General features: G+C 38.3%; 1 protein-coding gene across 1 annotated transcript; it reads left to right on the top strand.

Moving 5' to 3' along the window:
- Positions 1-38: 38 nt before the first annotated feature.
- LOC145225194 (NACHT, LRR and PYD domains-containing protein 12-like) lies at positions 39-16,699 on the top strand. The gene is made up of 8 exons (XM_080091874.1): positions 39-619; positions 817-2,721; positions 4,206-4,367; positions 7,670-7,834; positions 9,595-9,756; positions 10,672-10,833; positions 12,814-12,975; positions 15,868-16,699. Exons 1-8 carry the CDS (start codon positions 266-268, stop codon positions 16,042-16,044), a joined length of 3,249 nt encoding a protein of 1,082 aa, XP_079948000.1. The 5' UTR covers positions 39-265; the 3' UTR covers positions 16,045-16,699.
- Positions 16,700-21,155: the final 4,456 nt, after the last annotated feature.

Genomic DNA, 21,155 nt, shown 5'->3' with positions numbered 1-21,155 from the left:
CTTCTTTTATTTTACATTTCATGTAGGTTATAGGTTTACATTGATTTGACAACACAACATGTTTTAATAATTAGTACTCCGATCCATAATGTGGTTGAAAGCAACGTGTTTCAAGTGTTTCGGCAAGTCTTTCAACATCAGTGATACATACATTTTGTTGGAGGCAGTAAAGTTGTTGCAAACGAACAACTTGGACGTAACCATGTGACAATTACATAAAGATAAATCAGACACACCATTCAAACATTTACATTACCATCAAACTATGGGTAACAAAGCAATTAAACGCGGCTTGACCCAAGGAACGGATGTTGATGGACCCCAACCTAGCTTGACCCAAGAACCAGACGATGCTGAACACAAACCCGGGATGACTCAAGGACCAGATGATGTTAAGCCCCAACCCAGCTTGACCCAAGGACCAGATGGTGCTCAACTCCAATCCAGCTCGACCCAAGGAACGGATGATGCTGAATCAGAATCAAGCCCATCCCTAAGACAAGGTGATGTTGTTTACCAGCAAGGGGCAACTGAGGAATACGAACCTATGGTGCCGCATTCAAGTTCAAACCACCAATTGCCAGTTGATGAACAGGGCAGGTGTTTGAATTTCAACATAGTAAGTATTTTCACCTGATTCGCCAAGAGGTCGTCTTCATGAATCCCGGCATTTCAAACAATCTGAAAGTTTTGCAATTGTTTAAATATCGTCGGTATGACATTGGTAATTCCGCCGATCGCAGACGGCTTCTTGACTTATAGGGTGAACTTCGCAAAACCAGAATCCATTTTTATCATAAACCTTTTTTTGTGCAGGAAAGTAAGCAAGCGACCCAGGTTGGAGACACAACCGGACCAGTTTACAACACTCCAGTCCATCAACACATCACGCAACATGTAACAGTCCATCAAACATACGAAAATGCTCACTGCTCGTCTCAGTTGCCTGCTCCACACGACTTTGATGAAGCAACTTCACCCAAACTATCTGGAACATCTTTATCGTCAGCACAAAGGCGGAGGTTTTCTGAACATCAACGTTCAACATCAACGGAGCAACCCACAAAACATGAATATGTCCAGTCTTCATCAGCACTAATGCCGTTGCTGAAACATAGAGCACGAGAAATCGCCAGTGAAGAATCGTCACTTGCAGATTTTACCAACTGTCCAATACCAACCGTTAACCTTGCCATAGTCAGCAAACCACAGCAATTTGACAAAGAGTTTCAAGCAGAAGGATGTATAGAGAAACTTTACAACATACCACAAAGTGATATAACAGGTAAAGAAATGTTTGCTCGTGCAAAAGAGAAAGCTAAAATGCAAGGGGATTGGAAATTCAAGATTGATAAAATAAAAGCCAAACAAGATTACGTGGAAAAACATGGGAACGTGGTCGGTGTGGTCGGACAAGCTGGAATTGGAAAGACGACTTCAGCCAAAAAGTGGGCCATGCAAGGTTTAAGGGGAGAGTTGTTCGAAAAGACTTCCTTCTTCTTCTACATAGTGATCAGGCACATCGATTTTAAAAAGAAGATGACATTTCTTGAGTTTCTGCTCTCATCCATGTCCATTGAACATGATTACACCCCGGAACAAGAAAAAAACATTCTCAACGCCATTTGTCTTGATTCAAATGTTGTGATGATATTTGACGGTTTGGACGAGGCAGCTTTTAAATCATTTTCCACTAAAGTTTCCCAACCCCTACTACATTCGAAATCCAAGCCCGAAAACTACCTGAAGCATTTGGCAGGAGGAAACTTGCTTCCACGTGCTCGGAAGATTTTCACGTCACGACCAACTCAGCTGTACAAGCTCCATTCTTCATATCGACCCAGGTTTATTGTTCAAATACTTGGGTTACCTCCAACATCACAAGATTTACTTGGACGACAGATATGTGGAGACAGATACGATGATGTCCAACAAAAGCTTGAGCAAAACAGCAATGTACTTGCTTACTGCTATGTTCCCGTCAATTTTATATTGGTACTTGTCTACTTGATGAATTACGATGGAGATATTCAGTTTGTTTCACTCACTCGAGTCCTTGCTTTTACATGTGGCCAATATCTCACAACCAATCATTTGAGAGACCAAGAAGTTGAATTGGATAAACTGGCCAAATTGGCCTATGATGCATTTCTTAAGATGGAGATTGTATTCAAGTTAAAAGCTTTCGAAAAAGCAGGCATCAAAGAATCTACAGCTAGTGCATTTACGAACATGTCAGTCACAAAGCACGGGAATCTGAAGCTGACGATATTGGATGGTCACAAAGTTCGATATTTTTCTCATCTCATCTGGCAGGAGTTTTTTGTGGGTTTTTACCTGATGATGATCATGTCCCTTGACGACTTTAAGAAAATCCTCAAACAACTTGCAGACGACAGATGGGAAGTTGTTTCCAAGTTTGTTTTCGGGATTTGCGATCCTTTGGTTTTCCATCTTCTAGAGCCACTTGTTCCTGAAAGTTCCCATAAGGATTGGAAACAAAAGAAGGCCTTGCTTGTGAAGTTTATCCAGCTCAAGCGGAATCTCCACAGTAATAAAGAAATCTTGCAAGTTTGCAGCTTGGCACATGAGTCACATGATTCGGAGATTGCTTCGTGTCTGGCCTCCCTTCTTCCAGATGAGCTCGACCTTAGTCTTTCGTCTCTCCTTCCAGTTGACTACGAGAATGTTTCCACCGTGATTCAACACAGAGCGACACCGGTAATACTGAGGTGTTATTGTGAAGTAAATTGCTAGAAAAATTATTCTGTATAAGCCACTTTATCTATATGTTTCTGTATGTCGATTTGTAAGTAAACATTTTTGTTACTTTTACATTATAGTACACGTTCCGTTTTCACGTTGTTCTCGAATTTTCAAATTTGAAGTAACGTTTAGTCAATCCTGTTTACAATCATGTAGAGGTCACAGAACCTATCTCGGTCAATACCATGTGAGATGGTCACACCAAACAGGGGCTCAACAACAAACAACCTTCGATAAAATAGAAACATTTAAAATCGAGGCACAACTGCATAACGCTTACAAATAGCACAACTGCTACACTATATATCACCACGTTTAACTGTGGAACAGTAACAACTTAATGGAAGAAAAGCCAATAAAACGTCAGATGACTAACGTCCAAGTATTACCGAGCACGTATGTCGCGTCGAAACTTTATTTACTTGTGCTCTACGCTCACTAATATTCATGGTTACATGTTTCGGTATATGATGGTGTCGTTGCTGGTTGTGAAGTAAAAATAGCTGTATGCATCATATAAATATGTAAGGTTAAATGTAAACAAATAAGGTTTGCAATGAACAACCACCAAGCCATCCTGTCAGTCTATATTAATTTTCTTTTTCATGCTTTCAGCAAGAAGTCTCCGTTTAAACAATAAGTTTCACTACGTAACAGGAGGGGTGAATTTGTTTGCAACAACTTAAAACGTTAATAAGAGTAATTGTACGCACCGAGGGTTTAATATTTGACAAGTTATGTCCTCACAAACAAATCCGATGTAACTCGTTTAGTTATCTGCTTAAACTCACTACAACTGTGGCACTAGTTCTAAGATAAAGTTGTAATTGGTGAAAAAAAAAACGCAATAATTTCTTTGCCCAAATAATGAACAAAGCAAAAAAATGAAATGCAATATTTTACTCTTGTGTTAGCACCAGGTCGCACGACACACGTACAAGGTTTGATGAAAAATGTAAGCTTTGAAATAAGGCCAGAGCGTTAAACGTCACTCCATGCATGCAACTAACTTTTATGTTCTGGACAGAGTTGAAAACGGGCTTGAATTTGGCATGGCGTTTAATAATGAAAAAAAAATCCGTTGACCACAATTAAACTTTCAACCTTGCAACGAATACATACCCTTTCATGGTCTCTTTAACAGATCTGGAGTTTCGCACATTTTGTTGATACGTGCTTGCATTCACCGATATGAAAATGTTACATTTAGTCAGAAACGTGCATAAAACGATTGCTACGCCAATGAGTGAAATCGTTTGAAAATATTTATTAATTTGAGATTTATTAATGTTCAATTTATTTTTCTTGCTTGAACAAATTGCAACATGTACGACATGGTATATAAAGGCGTAATCCGAACATTTCTTGTGTTGTGTTTTTTTATTTACTTACGTATTTTACTGCGATAATCGGATAATATTGTTTTGCATTAAAATCAGCTGAAGATACTCGACCTCTCCTACAACGAGATTGGCAACACGGGAGCAGCTTCACTCGGCCCTATCCTTCACAACATGGAACAACTTAAACTACGTGGATGTGAGGTCGAAAGCAAAAGCTTCGAAAAACTCTGCAATAGAGTGAAAACTCTAACAAAGCCGGTAAAACCTTGTAAAATTTGGAACATTTTCATTTGTCTAAACTTGTATTATTGAAACTAAATTTGCACAAACTTTTATTACCAAAGCAAACATTCTTTCCAAGAATATTTTTCTTTTGACTTCCAGTGCTTAGAAATGGTTGTTTTTAAATACTGAGGTACATTGGTGACGCCAGAGCTTGATTTTATGGTCACAATTAAAGGACTGTTCGAATGAACTCGAATAGTGAAAGACAAACGAGGAATGCAAAACATTATTTCGTTCCTAGTTTACCCGCATCTTAGAAACACAAATTAGAAAAATGAAAAGCCCCTTACCCATAAAATGCTAAAAACAAAACATCAAAAAAGTTCATAATTTGGTCGCAAAAACAAACACTAAACGTTGTCATTTGAAATTGATTGTGCTGTGTTTTAGTTCTAGCCATTATGTCGTTGTTCAGTTCAGAGAAAAACCAACCGCTTTGTACAGGCACGAACTGAATAAGGTTCGTCATAAACGAAACGAAATAAGAGCAATGTTTAGGTTTTGCAATATACGACAAGGAATTTTGTCGATTTTTATCAAAATGTGAGCATAAGAAAAGCAACTACCGTAAGTGAATATCATCTAGTATTTGCTTGCAAAATACACATAGGTAACCAACTGCTTGATGCATTATTAGCCAAAGCAAAGCACTAAACTCACGCAAAAAATAAACGTCGAAAATCTAATCACAATAAAACCGACTACTAATAGAATATTTTTTTCCTAAAGTCGGAAGTTCAAGTCGTTTAATTACGAGGCAACATCCACCAAAAATCCTAAACTTGAAAGCCAAATTGATTCGCGAAAATGTAAGACATCAACATTCTTGCCTTCAAGAATTTCTGTTATCTCTTAACGCAAGACCTTCACTATGGGTAACATTTTTCCAGAACAAAGCCATCGAACATTGCAGAAGTAGGTTAGGCCTCCGAATTAGACTTGGGTCTCCAATAAAAGTTGCTGGAATTGGCGATTGCATAGTCCACGAGATGGAAGTAGATTTCATCTTTCTACCACATCTATTACTTCGTGATAAATGATAGAGTGACGTTTTTAAAATTTTGTGGTAAATTCCAAGTTCTTTTATCTGTTCTTTTTTTCGTCAGTGAAGTAACGCCCTCTTTCTGTCCGATTATTGCCGGAGCACCGTCTGTAGCACTGCAAACTCTTCTTAAATATTAAAATTTGGAATAGCCAGTTGCACAAAGACTGCTAATTGTCCTGTATCGTTTAAATTTCTACTATCGACAGCAGTGATGGGGAGACACGAGTCAGTGACTCGACTCGAGTCCGACTCGAGTCACCTTTTTAAAAGACTTGACTTGACTCGAGTCTCAGTTGTGAAAAGACTCGACTTGACTTGGACTCGTCTTAGTAGAGACTCGACTTGGACTCGGACTCGTTATTTCACCAACAAAACGGAAATCCTTATAAATATTACCTGTTCAGTTGGCTTTAACCAAACAACAGCAGCAATTTACTGGCATTAAGCGTTGTACTTATAGCTTGGTTTAAGGTAATCGAATGCAGTACATGTCATGATGTCAAGGCCAAGTATTCGCTTCTAAGCGCTTACATTACTGAACAAACGCTCTAGCGCATGCAGTAAAATATGAATTTTTGGTTTTGAAATACTCCTTTGAGCAGATTGACGTTCTTTTCCACGCTGTTTAATGAGTGTCAATTAACGTGTTTCAATAAAGTTGACACTACTCTAAAAAAGGGACATTGATGGGGTATGTTCACTGTAATGAAGCGGTGTCCGTTTATGAGGTAAAAAAGTCGCGATGAACCATTCAAATAGATTAAATATCTAAACGTTTAACCATTCCTTGCAAAAACTTTTTGGGACTTGCCTTGACTCGAACTGCTAATGACTTGACTCGACTTGAGACTCGAACCTCATTTGACTCGACTCGACTTGAGACTCGAACCCCTTGTGACTTGACTTGAATTGGGGCTCAAACCTCTACTGACTTGACTTGACTTGAGACTCGACTGATAGGACTCGTTACCCAACCCTGATTGCCAGAAGCAACAGAAAAGTATTGAAATTTGTCACAGGCTCTCTCTTACATTCACAGGCATATCTTTAACACACGATGCCAACAACTGTAATCAAGTATTTGTTTCTAAATCTTCCGTCTACAAAGCACTTCATGTTTTCTGCTTTCAGCTTTGACACTGCATAACTCACTTGGATATTTCTTTCACTTCCTGCTCTCTTCTTTGTAAAAAAATGAGGACTGTTGCTGGAATAATTTTGTGAGTTTATACAATTCATCTTTTTTCATGAGTTCCTTGAATTCTGCATGCTTAACACTGCACTCTTTGTTAACAGTAACACTTTTCTGACAAGTCGGGCCAAAACGCAGTTTAATTAAAGTCCAAGATTCCTCAATACCGCGGCAATCTACATCAACCTTCCTGCATTTTGCCGCTCTATTTACAAGTAAATTACAGTGATTGATAATGGAAAGTTTCTCTAGATCTGATGTGTATGATGATCTTGGAGAAATAAACTGAAGGAAGATACAAACTTGTTCAAAGAAACGCAAAGAACTCAAAAAGACAATAGACTAACAGTTTATAGTCATCATTGGTAAATCAAGGAGAAAGTATCATTTATTTTGCTTACAGTATAACTCTGTGATTCATTTCAAATTGCAATAGGCAAGCACAAGTCTTAATATCGCGGTTTAGATTTAAGTGATAGTGTTGTGAATTTAGAGATATGGAGCTTTGTTCCGTAAAAAAGTGTTTTTACAGAACAGTTTTATTTTAACCTAACTATAACCTATGTCTGGTGTTTACACTCATGTTGCCAAATGCGTGACGAAAATAACGTCACAATGGATCGATCAGTTGCTAGTTCACATTTGTATTTTTTTCTAGAAAAACATTTGCTAACTGGGAAGGTGACTTTTCTACAAATTGGCAGTTTTTATGTGCTAGAAAATGTAACAACTAAGAGCAGCACCCACAGTAATTTTTAACACGAGTCGCCACTGATCATAACGGAACAAAACCGCAAACAAACACACATTTGTTTACAATGGCATGAAACCGTTCAATCAAAAACAAGTAAAGAATCTACGCTTCGTGCATGGGCAACCAGTAAATTAGTTTCAAAAATACTCATTGTGTTGAATTCATTTTGCTGGGCCAAACAAGCCAAACATTTACAAGAAAATATGAAAAAAATGTTGCCTACTTTTATCTACATGAATTTGTCGTCACGTTAATTGTGATGTTATTTGCTGCATTAAAATCAGCTGAAGAGACTCGACCTCACCTGGACCAAGATCGGCAACACGGGAGCAGCTTCGCTGGGTCCTTGGCTCCACAATGTCGAAGAACAACTTATACTGAGTGAATGTAAGATCGAAAGTGAAGGTGTCGACAAAATCTGCGATGGAGTGAAAAAGCTAACAAAGCCGGTAAGAAATGTTTGATTTTTGTGCTGTGTAATATGTATATCTTTTCAACGCCAAACACTATTTTTCGGTTGAGAACATGCAGTGCATACTCGTTTTCCTCCTCTGTCGGCATAACGTTCTGATGCAAAACAATTTATCGTGCACATAAGGTCAAGAAAACCGTTTATTCAATGCAACATATTGTTGTTGCTATTGTTTAAATGGCGCCGAAATGTGGCATTAACAAATAAAAGGGATACTGATAAATTGCTTCATTTTAAACCAAAGCATGACCTTAACCGGTTTGACGGCATATTAAAACACAAGAAAAACATATTTAATGTCTTTCCGAATATGTCTTGAAAAATACTTTCTTGAACATTACTTTTTCTCAGGACAAACAATGCCTATAAGGCTTCATTACTTGGGTATTTTTTTCATTTTCTTGAACTCTGCATGCTTAGATTTGTAGTGCCGCATAACACTGTACTCTTTGTTAACAGTAACACTATTCTGACAAACGGGACAAACAATCTTGCCAAAACGCACTTTAATTAAAGTCCAAGATTCCTGAATACCGCGGCACTCCACATCAACCTTCCTGCGTTTTGCAGCTATATTTACAAAGTAAATTACAGTGATTGATTTCCCAAACTTCACTCATGGACATGTTTGCTTAGCTTTACCAAAAACAAAATTGCCATCAATTTAGAAAAAAACGTAGACATCTTATTGTAAATTATTAACGCACTTGTTTCTTGGGACTGTTCGAAATTAAAGCCCTCTTTGAACGAACTCGACTAGTAAGACACAAACGAGAAAATGTTTTTTTATAATGTCCTTGTTTGGACCGCAAGTCAGAATGATAATTTAGCTTCCGAAAGTTCGGAAACAAAAGGTAGAAAAACGGTAAAATAACCTTATCAATACAATGCTTTTTAGCCAAAAAAAGAAAATAATGTTCACATTTTGGTTGCTAAAAACAAACACTAAAGTTGTTTGAACACCTTTGACTCTGCAACAAGCATTTATTAGTGCTTCCATTCAAATACGGCTGCCATTGACACCGACAAAGCGCAAATTACTTCGACACGACTTTTTCTTACTTACAGCACTTGACACCACAATAAATCACTTGGACTCATTTCTCAAAACTTTTAGTTCCAGCGGAAAAGTATAGTTTTCTCGGCCAAGCGTTTGAAATCTTCAGTGACTGTTTGAATTTTCGCCACGCTAAATAAAATTCTCCGCGTTACCTGCTCGACGTAACGCTTTTTTTCAGGTTGGTTATTCCTTTGAGCAATTTTCGCGGTATCCCCGACGCGTTTGTCCCCAAGGCCGGTAACCCAAGAAGTGCACAGCATTGTGTCTCTTAGTTTAGTGTTTTCTAGAAATGCTCGATTTCCAAGCGCTACAAGAGCTGATACGAAATCTCGGTTGGTTTCATCCACTGTTCGAATGCGCGTCGTCAGTTTTATTCTTGCGCTACTCTGATACATAATATATGCAGCTATGGCGGTGCCTTGTTTCTTTTAACTTATTATCAGCGACATCAAATTAGTTTTCGTTTTCTTTCACTAGAATGTCAAACTTGAGAGCAGACGGTAATGCCAACATTTTTTTGCTTGATATGACATGAAAATGATTAATCGAAAACATGTAAACAACCAAACAAGTCAAGCATTTATAACAAGGCGTAATTCAAAGTTATGTTGTCTAATTTTACTTACCAGTATTTGTCGCTACGGTAAATGTGATAATATGTTTTGTATTAAAATCAGCTGAAGATACTTGACCTCTCCGGCAACCAGATCGGCAACACGGGAGCATCTTCACTCGCTCCTTGCCTTCACAATATCGAGGAGCTTATACTGGATGATTGTAAGATCGAAAGTAAAGGCGTCGAGAAACTCTGCGGTGGAGTAAAAAAGCTAACAAAGCCGGTAAATTCTATGTTGTGAGAACTTTATGTTGTGAGTGAGAAAATTATAATTACTGAATCAAACCGTCATAAATGCATTGCCGGAAACACAACAAAATAATAACAAGCAAACCATAATACAAAAAGTCCGTAGAAAGCGACACTGTCGCTTATACACACATTTTGTTTCTTATAAACAACTTTGTCACAGCTCATTTTTGTTTTTGTTTTTAGCATGACGTTCAGCAACGCATAGTGAAACAAACGTGCCGCGCATACTTGTTTTACTCGTGTGTTGCTATAACACCAGTTCGTCCGACACACGCTCACGGTTCGATATAAATTTTAACGTGGAAACAATGCCAGGCCAATAACTCGGGATTTAAACAATGCAATTTATTTAAACAAATTTCTTACCCAAAGCTACCAAAACCTGGGTTGACGCAAGAGTTGTAAAGAGGACTGAAAGTGAGATGAACCCGACGTTTTCCACGACTAGCCCTAACTTTAGATTTACCAAGGCCAAATTTCATCTAATGTAAAAGTAGGCTCGAACTTAGCTTGTGTAACATAAAACTGCACCCGAAAACTTACCCGACTTTACCCGCCACAGCAACCCACACAAGTTGCATATTTAAAACTATTAAAGCAAACTCATGTTGCCATACAGAACGTGTGCCCATGTTGTTTTATGCCTCCAAAACATCGGTTGGTTTGGTAATTTATTTAATTAAGATGGAATGAACATTGTGCTGCATACTATTTATTATCTTTTATTGATAAAATGCTAAATTTAATGTGGAACAAAAGTTTTGTTTTTAAAATGTCGTAGTATTTATAACGAGGCGCAGTCCGAAGTTGTGTTATGCTGTCTATTTTTATTTTCTAGCCTTTGTCGCTGTGATAAATCAGATAATATTCGTTACATTAAAATCAGCTGAAGGTACTCGACCTCTCATGCAACTGGATCAGCAACTCGGGAGCAGCTTCGCTGGATCCTTGCCTCCAGAACATTGCGGTGCTTATCCTGGATAAATGTGGGATCGGAAGTAAAGGCGTCGAGAAACTCTGCGGGGGAGTGAAAAAGCTGACAAAGCCGGTAAAATTTGTTGACTTCTATTTTGTAAGAAATATTTTTTCAATGGGAAAGATTGTTTGCTTATTCCTTTAAGCAACTTGCAGTAGTTCTCAAACTGTGGTATCCGTACCACTAGTGGTACGCCGGAACGACAAATTATGCCTATTTCTTGCTCAATCCTTTCAAACAGGGCTAGGTCGGTGGTTGCCAAACTGGGCTTTGCAGACCCCCACGGAGTCTGTGTGATGGTTTCCAGGGGTCTATTGAGGCTAATATGTTCAGTATCATTAAAATATTAAGTTATTCGAACCATTTTTACAATCCTGCAGAAAAGTGCAAACTGTGTATTACACATTAATTGGCCAAACACAACTACTTTTTGTTATTGTTTGCTTCGAAAGCATAACAAGGTATAATGCAAGAAATATGAAACTTAGAAAGATCTGCGATAAATTAAGATGGGAGTCTGCAGAATTAAAATTATAAACTGGGTCAGTGACTACAAAAGGTTTGGGAACCACTGGTTTAGGTGGTACGCAGGGATGGAAAAAAGTTGTCAGATGGTACGCGATCCGTATAAGATTGAGAACCACTGGTCTATTGTCAAGGTTAACGAAGTTTTAACAAACAGAACAGGGCAACATTGTTGCGGACAGCCCTGTACAATCAGGGCAACCTTGGAAAATCATTTGCGTTTATTCGTCAATTCAATTTAAGTGACATTTTCCAGTGGGCAACCTATTATGAAGTTTACCTGATTAAAATTACTTTTATTGGGGAAATTAGACAAAATTGGCCCTTACATTTGCGGTTCTTAATCAGTATTAAAAACAAACAAACAAACAGTGAAATCCCGTAATTTGCACAAATATGCTTCAGAGTTTGGTAGTTGGTGACGTAAAAGCTGTACCGTAATTACGCCGTGTTGTATGTTCACGATGTTTTTAACTTGTGCTAATCTTGGTCGTGTCACCTATACACTTGTGCTGGTCAAACTGTCCATACAGGGCGCATGGTGGTTTCAAACACAATTTAACATACAAGTTTGTGGTGATTTATAAATCTGGGGTGATTTATGTGATTTATAAGTGGGAAGCTGTGGAGCGACTTTACAGACCCTCGACTGCCGAAGCGTCTCAATTGTGTCTGTCATGTTTGTCGCCCGTTGGTAATAAATCTACTTTCGATCTTTAACAAATTAACAGCGAACGCTTGGCTTAGGCGAATTTTTGTAAAAGCAACCATTTCGGAGGATTCACAAAATGAAAAAAAATTACAACAATATGCGCCAACGAAATAAGCAATGCTCGGCAAAATGCAGGCATAACAAATGCAAATAAGATGTCAGGTTTTAATTGAATCCAGCAACAGTACGACACAAACATTATACAAATGGTAACCAGCTGCTTTTAGCATTAAAGGGTAAAACAGAAGCGCAAGCGCTCTACCTATTTGGCTTTACAGTTTTTATTTTAACTTTGAAAGTAAGAAAAGATTTCTTCAAACGGTTGAGGTTAATCTTTCATAATCTTTGATCCCGACCTTGGAACACAACTTCGATTTAACTCAGCAAATACTATTTTCTGTTTACACTCACTACAATTATGACACTATTTCCGACTAAAGATTATAATTGCTGAATCAAACTGTCCAAAATGTCTTGTCCACAAAAACTAACAAACCAACAACAAGCAAACCATAATACAAACTCGTAATTTAAACCACCCAATTCACTTAAATAAATGTCCGTAAAGCTAGCAAAACCAGAGTTGGTTGGTTAATGCTTTTAACGAAGCTAGTGTGAACGTTCTACAGCTCACTTTTAATGTATAATTTCTTGTTGATGAAATGACAAATTTAAGTGGAACAGACATTATGTGTTCAAACATTCGTATCATTTATAACAAGGTGTAATCAGAAAGTGTTTCGTTTTGTCTATTTTTTTGTTTAATAAGATTTGTCGCTACGATAAATGTGATAATATTTGGCGCATTAAATCAGCTGAAGAGACTCGACCTCTCCCACAACGAGATCGGCAACACGGGAGCAGCTTCACTGGCTCCTTGCCTTCACAACATGGAAGAGCTTATACTGTTGCGATGTGAGATCGGAAGTCAAGGTGTCGAGAAACTCTGCGATGGAGTGAAAAACCTAACAAAGCCGGTAAAAATGTTAAAATATATGCTGTGTGAAGTTTATTTCTTAACAGCAAAGATAACTGTTTCAAAAACGATAAACTATATGCGCCAAAGCGAAATCACAAAATGCGCAAAAGCAAATAGTTTAAAACAATGTTTCGCATAATATAAGCATAAAAACAATAACAGTATGGACTGATTTATACAAAAACGATACAAACCACACAGTGGTATCCAAATGTTATTAGTATTATTGAGTAAGAAACCGTTTTTGATAAAAAAATGGGTGTTGTGTGACACACCATGAAATTTTAAACTTTGCCTAATTCACGTTAATTCATTGTTCTAAACAAGCGTTTCGTCCACCAGGTTGCAAATTTACCAAATTTGTCATTCAACTGGTGTAACGCTAAACAAAATTCTAGTTGTTTTTTCTCAAGAACTTGTATTTTTGCTGACGTTTTGCCAACCAGAACGGTAGGGCTTCTTTTGAACAATGAATGATATATTGCAAGCACACAAGCGAAGGTGTACAAGGGCAGCGGGATATGATGAAAAATAATTACACAAGAACGAAGGTTTTCCGTGAAGTGTTGCGTGTGACAGTGCGTGACTAATGTCCATTTGTTGGTGGGGAAGTCGGACGCAAAATGTCGCGGAAAACCTAGAGAGTTATTAACGGTCGTAGAGAGTTATTAACTTTTTAATTCTGAGACGAACGCTTAAACTTTGGAAGTAATCCGTCCGTGCTCCTGATGTCGGTACACCTCCCGTTCTATGCTCTTTAGCGGATTATTCGTTAATCGTAGGTATACCGATCTGTCACCCTAAAGTGATTGAGCCTCATGTTAGTATTGTTGCCTATCCATGAACACTGTGCAGTTTCCTTTGTCCGCTTTTAAGATTGCCGCAGATTCATCCTTTCGTAGATCGCCTAGTGCGTGGATCTCTTCCAGGAAAAATTAGGCGCCGTGGACTTCTTTGAAACCTGCGCAATCCGAATCCGCGGGAGCTGCGTTGTTATGGCTAAGCCTTATCAGACCTGCCTCTGCAGCACAGACCGTTTCTAGGACAGGAATTTTCTCGGGATCAATAGCAAATCCGTGGTCTTTTTCCAAGGCAAAATCACAAAATGCGCCAAACAAAAATAAATGTTTCGTTTAATATAAGCATAAACATAAACACTATAATAGTATGAACTGATTTATTTACAGAATTGACAACTACAAACACTGACACACTGGCTAGCAGTATATATGTACTGTCTTTGCAGCGAAAACTAGTACGCAATTTAAGAATCTTAATGCCTTGGTCGTTGTGAAATGTGCTGTACGGTTATACTTATTTGCATAATCCAGGTAATCGCACAATCAATGTGTCAAGCGTTCTCATGCGATTAACAGGTTTATGCTATTGGAAGGTATGCGATTAACCATTGACTACAGTTTGGGATTCACCATTTATACGCAATTGAACGGATTCTACGATTAACCTGTATTGGATTACCTTGATTCGTCTGTTAACTGCGCAACATAGAATGTTCTCCACTAAATGATCTACCATGAAGTGCAACAAATCAAACATGCATCAAAAACCAAAAAACAAACATATTAGTTGTTTAATACAGGAATGTCAAAATCGTGGCGCGCGGGCCGAATGCGGCATACGAAGCCCTCTAACGACGCCCTTAAACACTAAACAAAAATAGTGGTATATTTTTATCTAATTATAATATTTTTTTTCAAATTGGAAGCTATTATTTATACAGTAATTTACAGAAATATAATTTACAAATAAAAACTCATATGTTATATTGTTAGGAATAGAAACAATAGTACAATCGTTCCTCTAACTACGAATAAACGTTAAGTTTCAGCCAAGGGTGCTCAATCGGCGGCGTACGGCTGCATGCGGCCGCAGAGACGTGGAATAATTGAGTGGGAAAAGCAATGTTATCACTTTAAAATCAATATTGCAAAAGTATGTGGGACGCTTAGGTGCTACCAATGGCCGGTTGCACCACATACCTGTTCTGTAATTACGTCATCTAAGATGTAAACGGTATGTTTTCTGTATCCACCAAATCCTAATCCGCGCAGGGGTTCAAACTCCTTAAAACTAAAACATAAACGTTCGTGCCGATTTGTGCTGTGCGTCTTTATGTTCTATTCCTGCAACATAAAATCACATTCTGCTGAATAGGGCAAATTCACTTCATGACAGGATTGGACAATCTGTTTGCAATACATGTCACTTCACACAACGCGGTTAACTGATGAAAAAATGTGTCACATTCAGACCTAAAACCATATGTATTGTAACGTCGAATAAAATAGTATAGCTACTGTGCTGGTAATATTCATTCATTCACATAAAATCCAATAGGTTTATTGTTTGAAGCAAAATGTCTAGCAAAATAGTTTTATTCAGTTTATGGGCGCCAGTACATATATATTTTTTTGGACATTTCCATGGAGGCGTAACTTCGGCATAACATCTTGTCTATTCGCACCTGACGAGCAATTGTTTGTTGGTATTACTTAATGCAAGGAGTTTTGTTGGAACAAAAATAACTAAACAAAACACAAAGTTATAAGACCAAAAATGCGCCCTAAGTTGAAAAGCTGAATTAAAAATGGTACTTAAAGTGTCAACGGGCCGTGCTATTTGGTAATTTTCATGTGATTGCAAACAACCTGAACAAATCTACGCATCAGTAGCTGTTTGTGTGTTGATTTTATCTGATAGCGTTAATTATTTTGCCTAGATTTCCTCACATATATTTTCCACACTTCACATCACGTGAACATCCCGTGTGAAAACAATTTGTTGTGTCACGTGATGTGTTGTATTTATTACAACATACTTGATTTGCAATTAACTCTTATGACTTGCGTTCAACTAATTCTTATTTTAGATGGAACTTCTTGATCTATCTTTTAACGAGCTGACAGATGACAGTGCTGAGTCATTGGCAGGATGTGCACACAACATCAATGAGCTGAAGGTTCGGGAGACTCGCTGGGCGAATGGCTTCACAGAGGAAACAAAGAATCTCATCAGATCCAAGTCGCTTGGAAAAGTTGTGTTTTAAATCTGAAGTAAAACCTGAACACCTGTTTCCACAACAAACCTAATCTGTGGAACAATCCTTACAATAATCCTTGACTGGATGGTGAATCAATGTGATATGATTTCATCACTAATGATGGCATTGGTCATTGCCTGAACGCCTGATGGATTAAGTCATTATGGTCCACTGTCTGAGTCTGCATCTTTTCCTGACGATTATCAACTGTCATTTTTGTTTGAAACAGTATTATTTTCGCTTTAACACTAACAAGCATAGGCGTCTAACATGAGTGTGTGCAAGATATTTCGCATGAACTTAAACATTCCAAAACTAACTAATTTTATGCATAAACTGTCTGTCGCAAAACGCGCAGAGCATTAGGCTTGATGGGGAAATTAAAGTGCAATGAAACATAATGAGGCTCTTTACAAACGAGATCCAAATTATGATAAGTTTTTTTTTAAACGTCAATTCATGAATGTGATCCATTTACATCGGTGACGGTTATGCCAATTGCTTTTTGACTGCTCAGTAACACGGGTGTTGGTTTGCTCAGCAACGCGTGTGTTGGTTTGTTTCTCACTATTACCAATTTTGTGCCTCGTCAGTTTTCATATTTGGTCTTGTGACGTAAGTTGTCTGCGGTCACAAAATTCAGCATCACCGTTTATTTATTCGTGATTATTACGTTATGAGACTAAATAAAAAAGTCTACTGATGTTAACCTGGAAATAAATGGTTCTATTCTTGTGTTATGAAAAGTGATAAGACTTAAAATTATTTGTTTTTTTGTAGCGTATATGACCTAAAGTAGTCTTCTTATATGTATATGAACGTAAACACTGCTGATAAAACATAAGTAGTTATTTTATTGCGTGACAACCTCATGATTTATGTTCTGCAAAATCCAGTGTCGCTTGATGTTGTAACCGATTGTGTTTTGACTTTTAATCGAAACTAAATTCGGTGATACGTTAATAAAAACAAGTTTTGAGTTTCATTAACTTTCTTAAATTGTTGTCAACAAATTAGGTCGCTTATATGTAATGTATATTCTTATGTTTTTATGCTTTGCGCAGCCTTTGTGAATTGTATGTCTGTGCATATTGTGGCAAAATATTTCCTTTACTCTGCAACTGTCGTCTTATTTTATCGTTTCCTGCGTCCCTGTCGGCTTTTCCAGCAATACCTCGCGCTATATACCGTCTTAACTTTTCGCTTGTAGTGTTTACCTGTACAACCTCATTTAAATGTAAGCATCAGGTTATTCCCCCTATCAATATATAAGCCTTTCTTATCTGACTACTTGCGTAACATTTTTGTGTTTCTGCTTTTCTGTTTTCTTCTTATGTAACTATTTTTATCAATGGAGACGTCATGGTAATTTGTTTTATCGGCCGGTCGTCACATGTGAAGTTTCGGGAGGGAATATTAACTTCCAATGGATTCCTGTTGCCCAAATCTATCTTACACCTAAACTGTCTACCTACTTCAGAAACGACCCGAACCATGCAATAACCGCTCACCATTAAACAAAAATAAAAACAACTTTTTTCTGGTGCATATTTAATACGCCGGTTGCATCATTATTACAAGCTCAAATTAAACCAATTTTGTCTTTGAGACATTTTGACAAACCATTTATCAGGGAATACATGACCCAGGTAGTTTCAACAATAACATGGAAGCACAAAACAGTGAGCACGACGTGATAAACAGGAAATGTAGAAATACCGAAAAGCCAAACCAACAGAGTAAATTTTCGAAAGTAAATTAATGACAGGGCAGAGACGACCATACAAAAGTAGAAAAAGCAACTAATACAGTATAAATTAAATGGGTGAATAGTGTGTGATAAAACGTGAAATGTGAAAATATGAGTGACAAAGCAAACCAATAAAACTCAACAATAACAGAGTAATAAATAATAATGTCGTTAGATACACATTATATATCATTACCAACGAAACGATTGTAAGTGCACGTTGGTATGTGAAAATAAACTAATCATATAGTGCATGCTTAATAAAAGGTGAAAGTGCTAAAAATTAGTAAAAATCAAAAAAGCAACAAATGTAAAAAAGTAATCTAATATACCAGCCACTTGTAATTATTCTATGTGTGAATACTTTTAATATGTTTGGTAGCCAGTCCTTGTAACTATTGATCTCACTCATGTATGTCAGTTATTTCTTTAATCCGAATCGGATAAAAGTTTTCAAAAATTATGCGACCTTAATCCACCTTTACCACCTAGAAAGTTAAATTATTTGACAAGATAGGGACTATAAGAGACTAAACGCACAACATTACGCCAGTAATACCACAAAAACTTGCGGTCTCTTAAAACTACTTAGCGGTCACCCAAACCAAACCTTTGAAAAAAACCGCAAGACAGCTGTGCTCGAACGCGTCTAATCTAGGGTTTTTCGTAGCTAGCCGTTAGTGCAGTGTTCGAAGGCTTTTGGCAACCATTAAGCGGCAGGCTTTTGGCAACCACAAACGTTTGAAATAACTCCTGACTTTTCCCCTGGCGGCTTCCGAAGTAAAGGGCGGTGTAACTTGAATTGCGAGAATTACAAAAGCCAAAATTGCTTATCCGCTTCTGTGTATGTGGAAACATTTAGAGTAGCGAGACGTCTATTCATTGGTTTTACCATCTAGCTGTTGAAGCAGCGTCCTGAACCTTTGGCATAGAAATATTAGCGCTACAGCTGGAAACAACAAAGTTTTAGATGAGTGCTTTTTCACGTCGTGTGCTCAGGGACGAGTTACACTGACAATCGGCATCATTTTTGTCACTTGGTGGTGCAACGTGCGACTTTACACGCAAACATTGGAATGTTGCTGTCAGGAAAAAAAAATGTTGCTGTCAGGAGGGCAGGAACTTGGCCGAATGGCCTGGCGCGCCTGACCCATATACAGACATAAAAAACCCTGATCGGGATTCGTCCCCGGGTGTGTTCTGGGTTCGAACCCCGTGAAAAAAATGTTGCTGTCAGGTAGAATTTCACCTTGACTTATCACATCAACTTCCCGCTCGTGTTAATTCACGTGTCATTATGAGTCAGACTTGAAACCAAAATTCTCAGTTTGACAGTTAGGAAACCTTGGTTTAAATGCGTCTGGCTCATAACCGTTAAGTGTTAGTTATGTAATCGCTTCGCTTGTACCTGAGGACCACAGCCGTTATCACTTCACTTTCACAGTTGCACCTATTTGCTCAGCTGTTCGCCGTATCATTATTTTAAACACTAATTAGTTTTTCATAATTTGTTTACTTAACAAATCCTTCTATGCGCATAAAATCATGTTGCATTTGCATTTTTAATTCATCGTAAATTATTTTTATCTTGTCTGAAATTAGTTTGCACAATTTTTGGCGATGTAGATTTCGGTTCATTCTTTGCCACCACAAATGTTTAGTGTAATTTGTGATGTTTTGTAGCCGAAGTTAGTATATTTTGCAGAACGGGGTTTTCACATGAGCGTGATTCGTGATACGAAACGGCGTCGCATCTCACATCACTGTAGCCTCATTTGCATACAAGTTTGCCGCTTGATGGGGCCAAAGTGCACTCAGTATGGCAAGTTATGCAACCTTAACATATGAGCTGAGGTGCTCGATCCATGCGACAGAATCTGACCAGGATTCGATTTTACGGGATCCGTTATTTAAAAATCAAATAAAAATTTTTGAACCGACTCCGACAGACGGTAAGGACTTTTAATTCAGCTGCAGATAATGCAGAACGTTTCGAATTTTCTTACAGATTTCTCATCACAAATTGATTTACAGCCCGTGTGTAAGAACGCTTTGACTTGAACGTACAATACATTGGGCTACGCAACGACCATGGATAATGTAATGTATATTGCGCCACCTTGTGACGCATTAGGTATATTGCCCCGCCTTGTTACGACTTTGTCGCATGCCCATATAAAAGCGTGAGTTCAACCTTTGCCGACGTTTACTATTGGCTGAGTTCCTACTCCCGACTTTTCACAGTCGCTTCCCAACCATGGAGTTCAGCATTTCATTCCCACTAACGGCCCACCCGTGCACTCTCGCGCTCGTCGTCTCCCTCCCGAGAAACTCAGCGTCGCTAAAAGGGAGTTTAACAACATGCTGCAACTGGGCATTATTCGACGTTCTTCCAGTCCATGGGCCTCGCCACTGCACATGATTCCAAAGTCGTCCGGTGGGTGGCGCCTCTGTGGTAATTACCGCCGTCTTAACGCAGCTACCTAGCCTGATCGTTACGCCATTCCTTACACCCGAACCCGTTCCTGCCCTGGCGGATCCACCAGGTCACCAGCCAGAAACTTTACCTTCGGGCTAACATACACGCACGCGTCAAATTCGCATTCCGTCCCGTTTTATGTGCTAATTTTTATTATGTCCGTTTCTGGATGGGGGTCATATAGCGGCCTCTCTCATTACCGTTATCGTGTGCTTTCATACTACAGCGACAGGTTGCCTTCTTTCCTTCACTCTTGTCTTATGCGACGTATTCGCACATTACGTTATTCTTTTATGACGTACCTCGAATAAACATCTCGCTACAGTGCCGTCTTTGACTGCGCGGCCTTTTCGGGACAACATCCTACCCTATATAGTTGTGCTATTTTTGCTCTTCGAAAAAAGGTTTAACGATCAAGATAATTTACAACGGTTGCAACTTTGTAGGCGCAGACAAGGAGCTCCAGAAGTGTATTAGAGCAGGCCTGTCAAACTCGCGGGCCGCAAGCCCTCCAATGCGGCCCACGAACAGTCAACAACAATTGTAGTATTTTGTCAGATCATATCTAATTATACTAAATTTTTCTTACTTTTCAAGTTTGAAGCTATTATTTGAACAGACGTTTACTGAAATTTAATTTACACATACACATTCATATGTTATGAATAGAAACGATAGTAATTAAACAGTCCCTTAAAGTTTCAGTCAAGGTTGTACAACCCGCGGCCGTACCACCACATTAAAATATATGTACTGGCAGGCGTGATGTAATTAAAACTCCTTTGCCAAAACTTTTTGTTTTCAAACTGCCCTAAACAGATTTTGTGTTACTGAAAAGAGTATTACCAGCCTAATTGTGTGCAAACAATGCGAAAAAACAGGTACGAA

This window comes from Phallusia mammillata, chromosome 4, assembly GCF_965637545.1.
Source record: "Phallusia mammillata chromosome 4, kaPhaMamm4.hap1.1, whole genome shotgun sequence".
Lineage (NCBI taxonomy): Eukaryota > Metazoa > Chordata > Ascidiacea > Phlebobranchia > Ascidiidae > Phallusia > Phallusia mammillata.
This window is presented reverse-complemented; position numbering and strand designations above follow the sequence as displayed.

Bases quoted from the DNA above. Each gene is read 5' to 3' on its own strand.
- LOC145225194 (XM_080091874.1), top strand. From the start codon at position 266: ATGGGTAACAAAGCAATTAAACGCGGCTTGACCCAAGGAACGGATGTT. The intron at 10,834-12,813 runs GTAAAATTTGTT...GCATTAAATCAG, and splicing joins TGAAAAAGCTGACAAAGCCG to CTGAAGAGACTCGACCTCTC. The intron at 12,976-15,867 runs GTAAAAATGTTA...TTCTTATTTTAG, and splicing joins TGAAAAACCTAACAAAGCCG to ATGGAACTTCTTGATCTATC.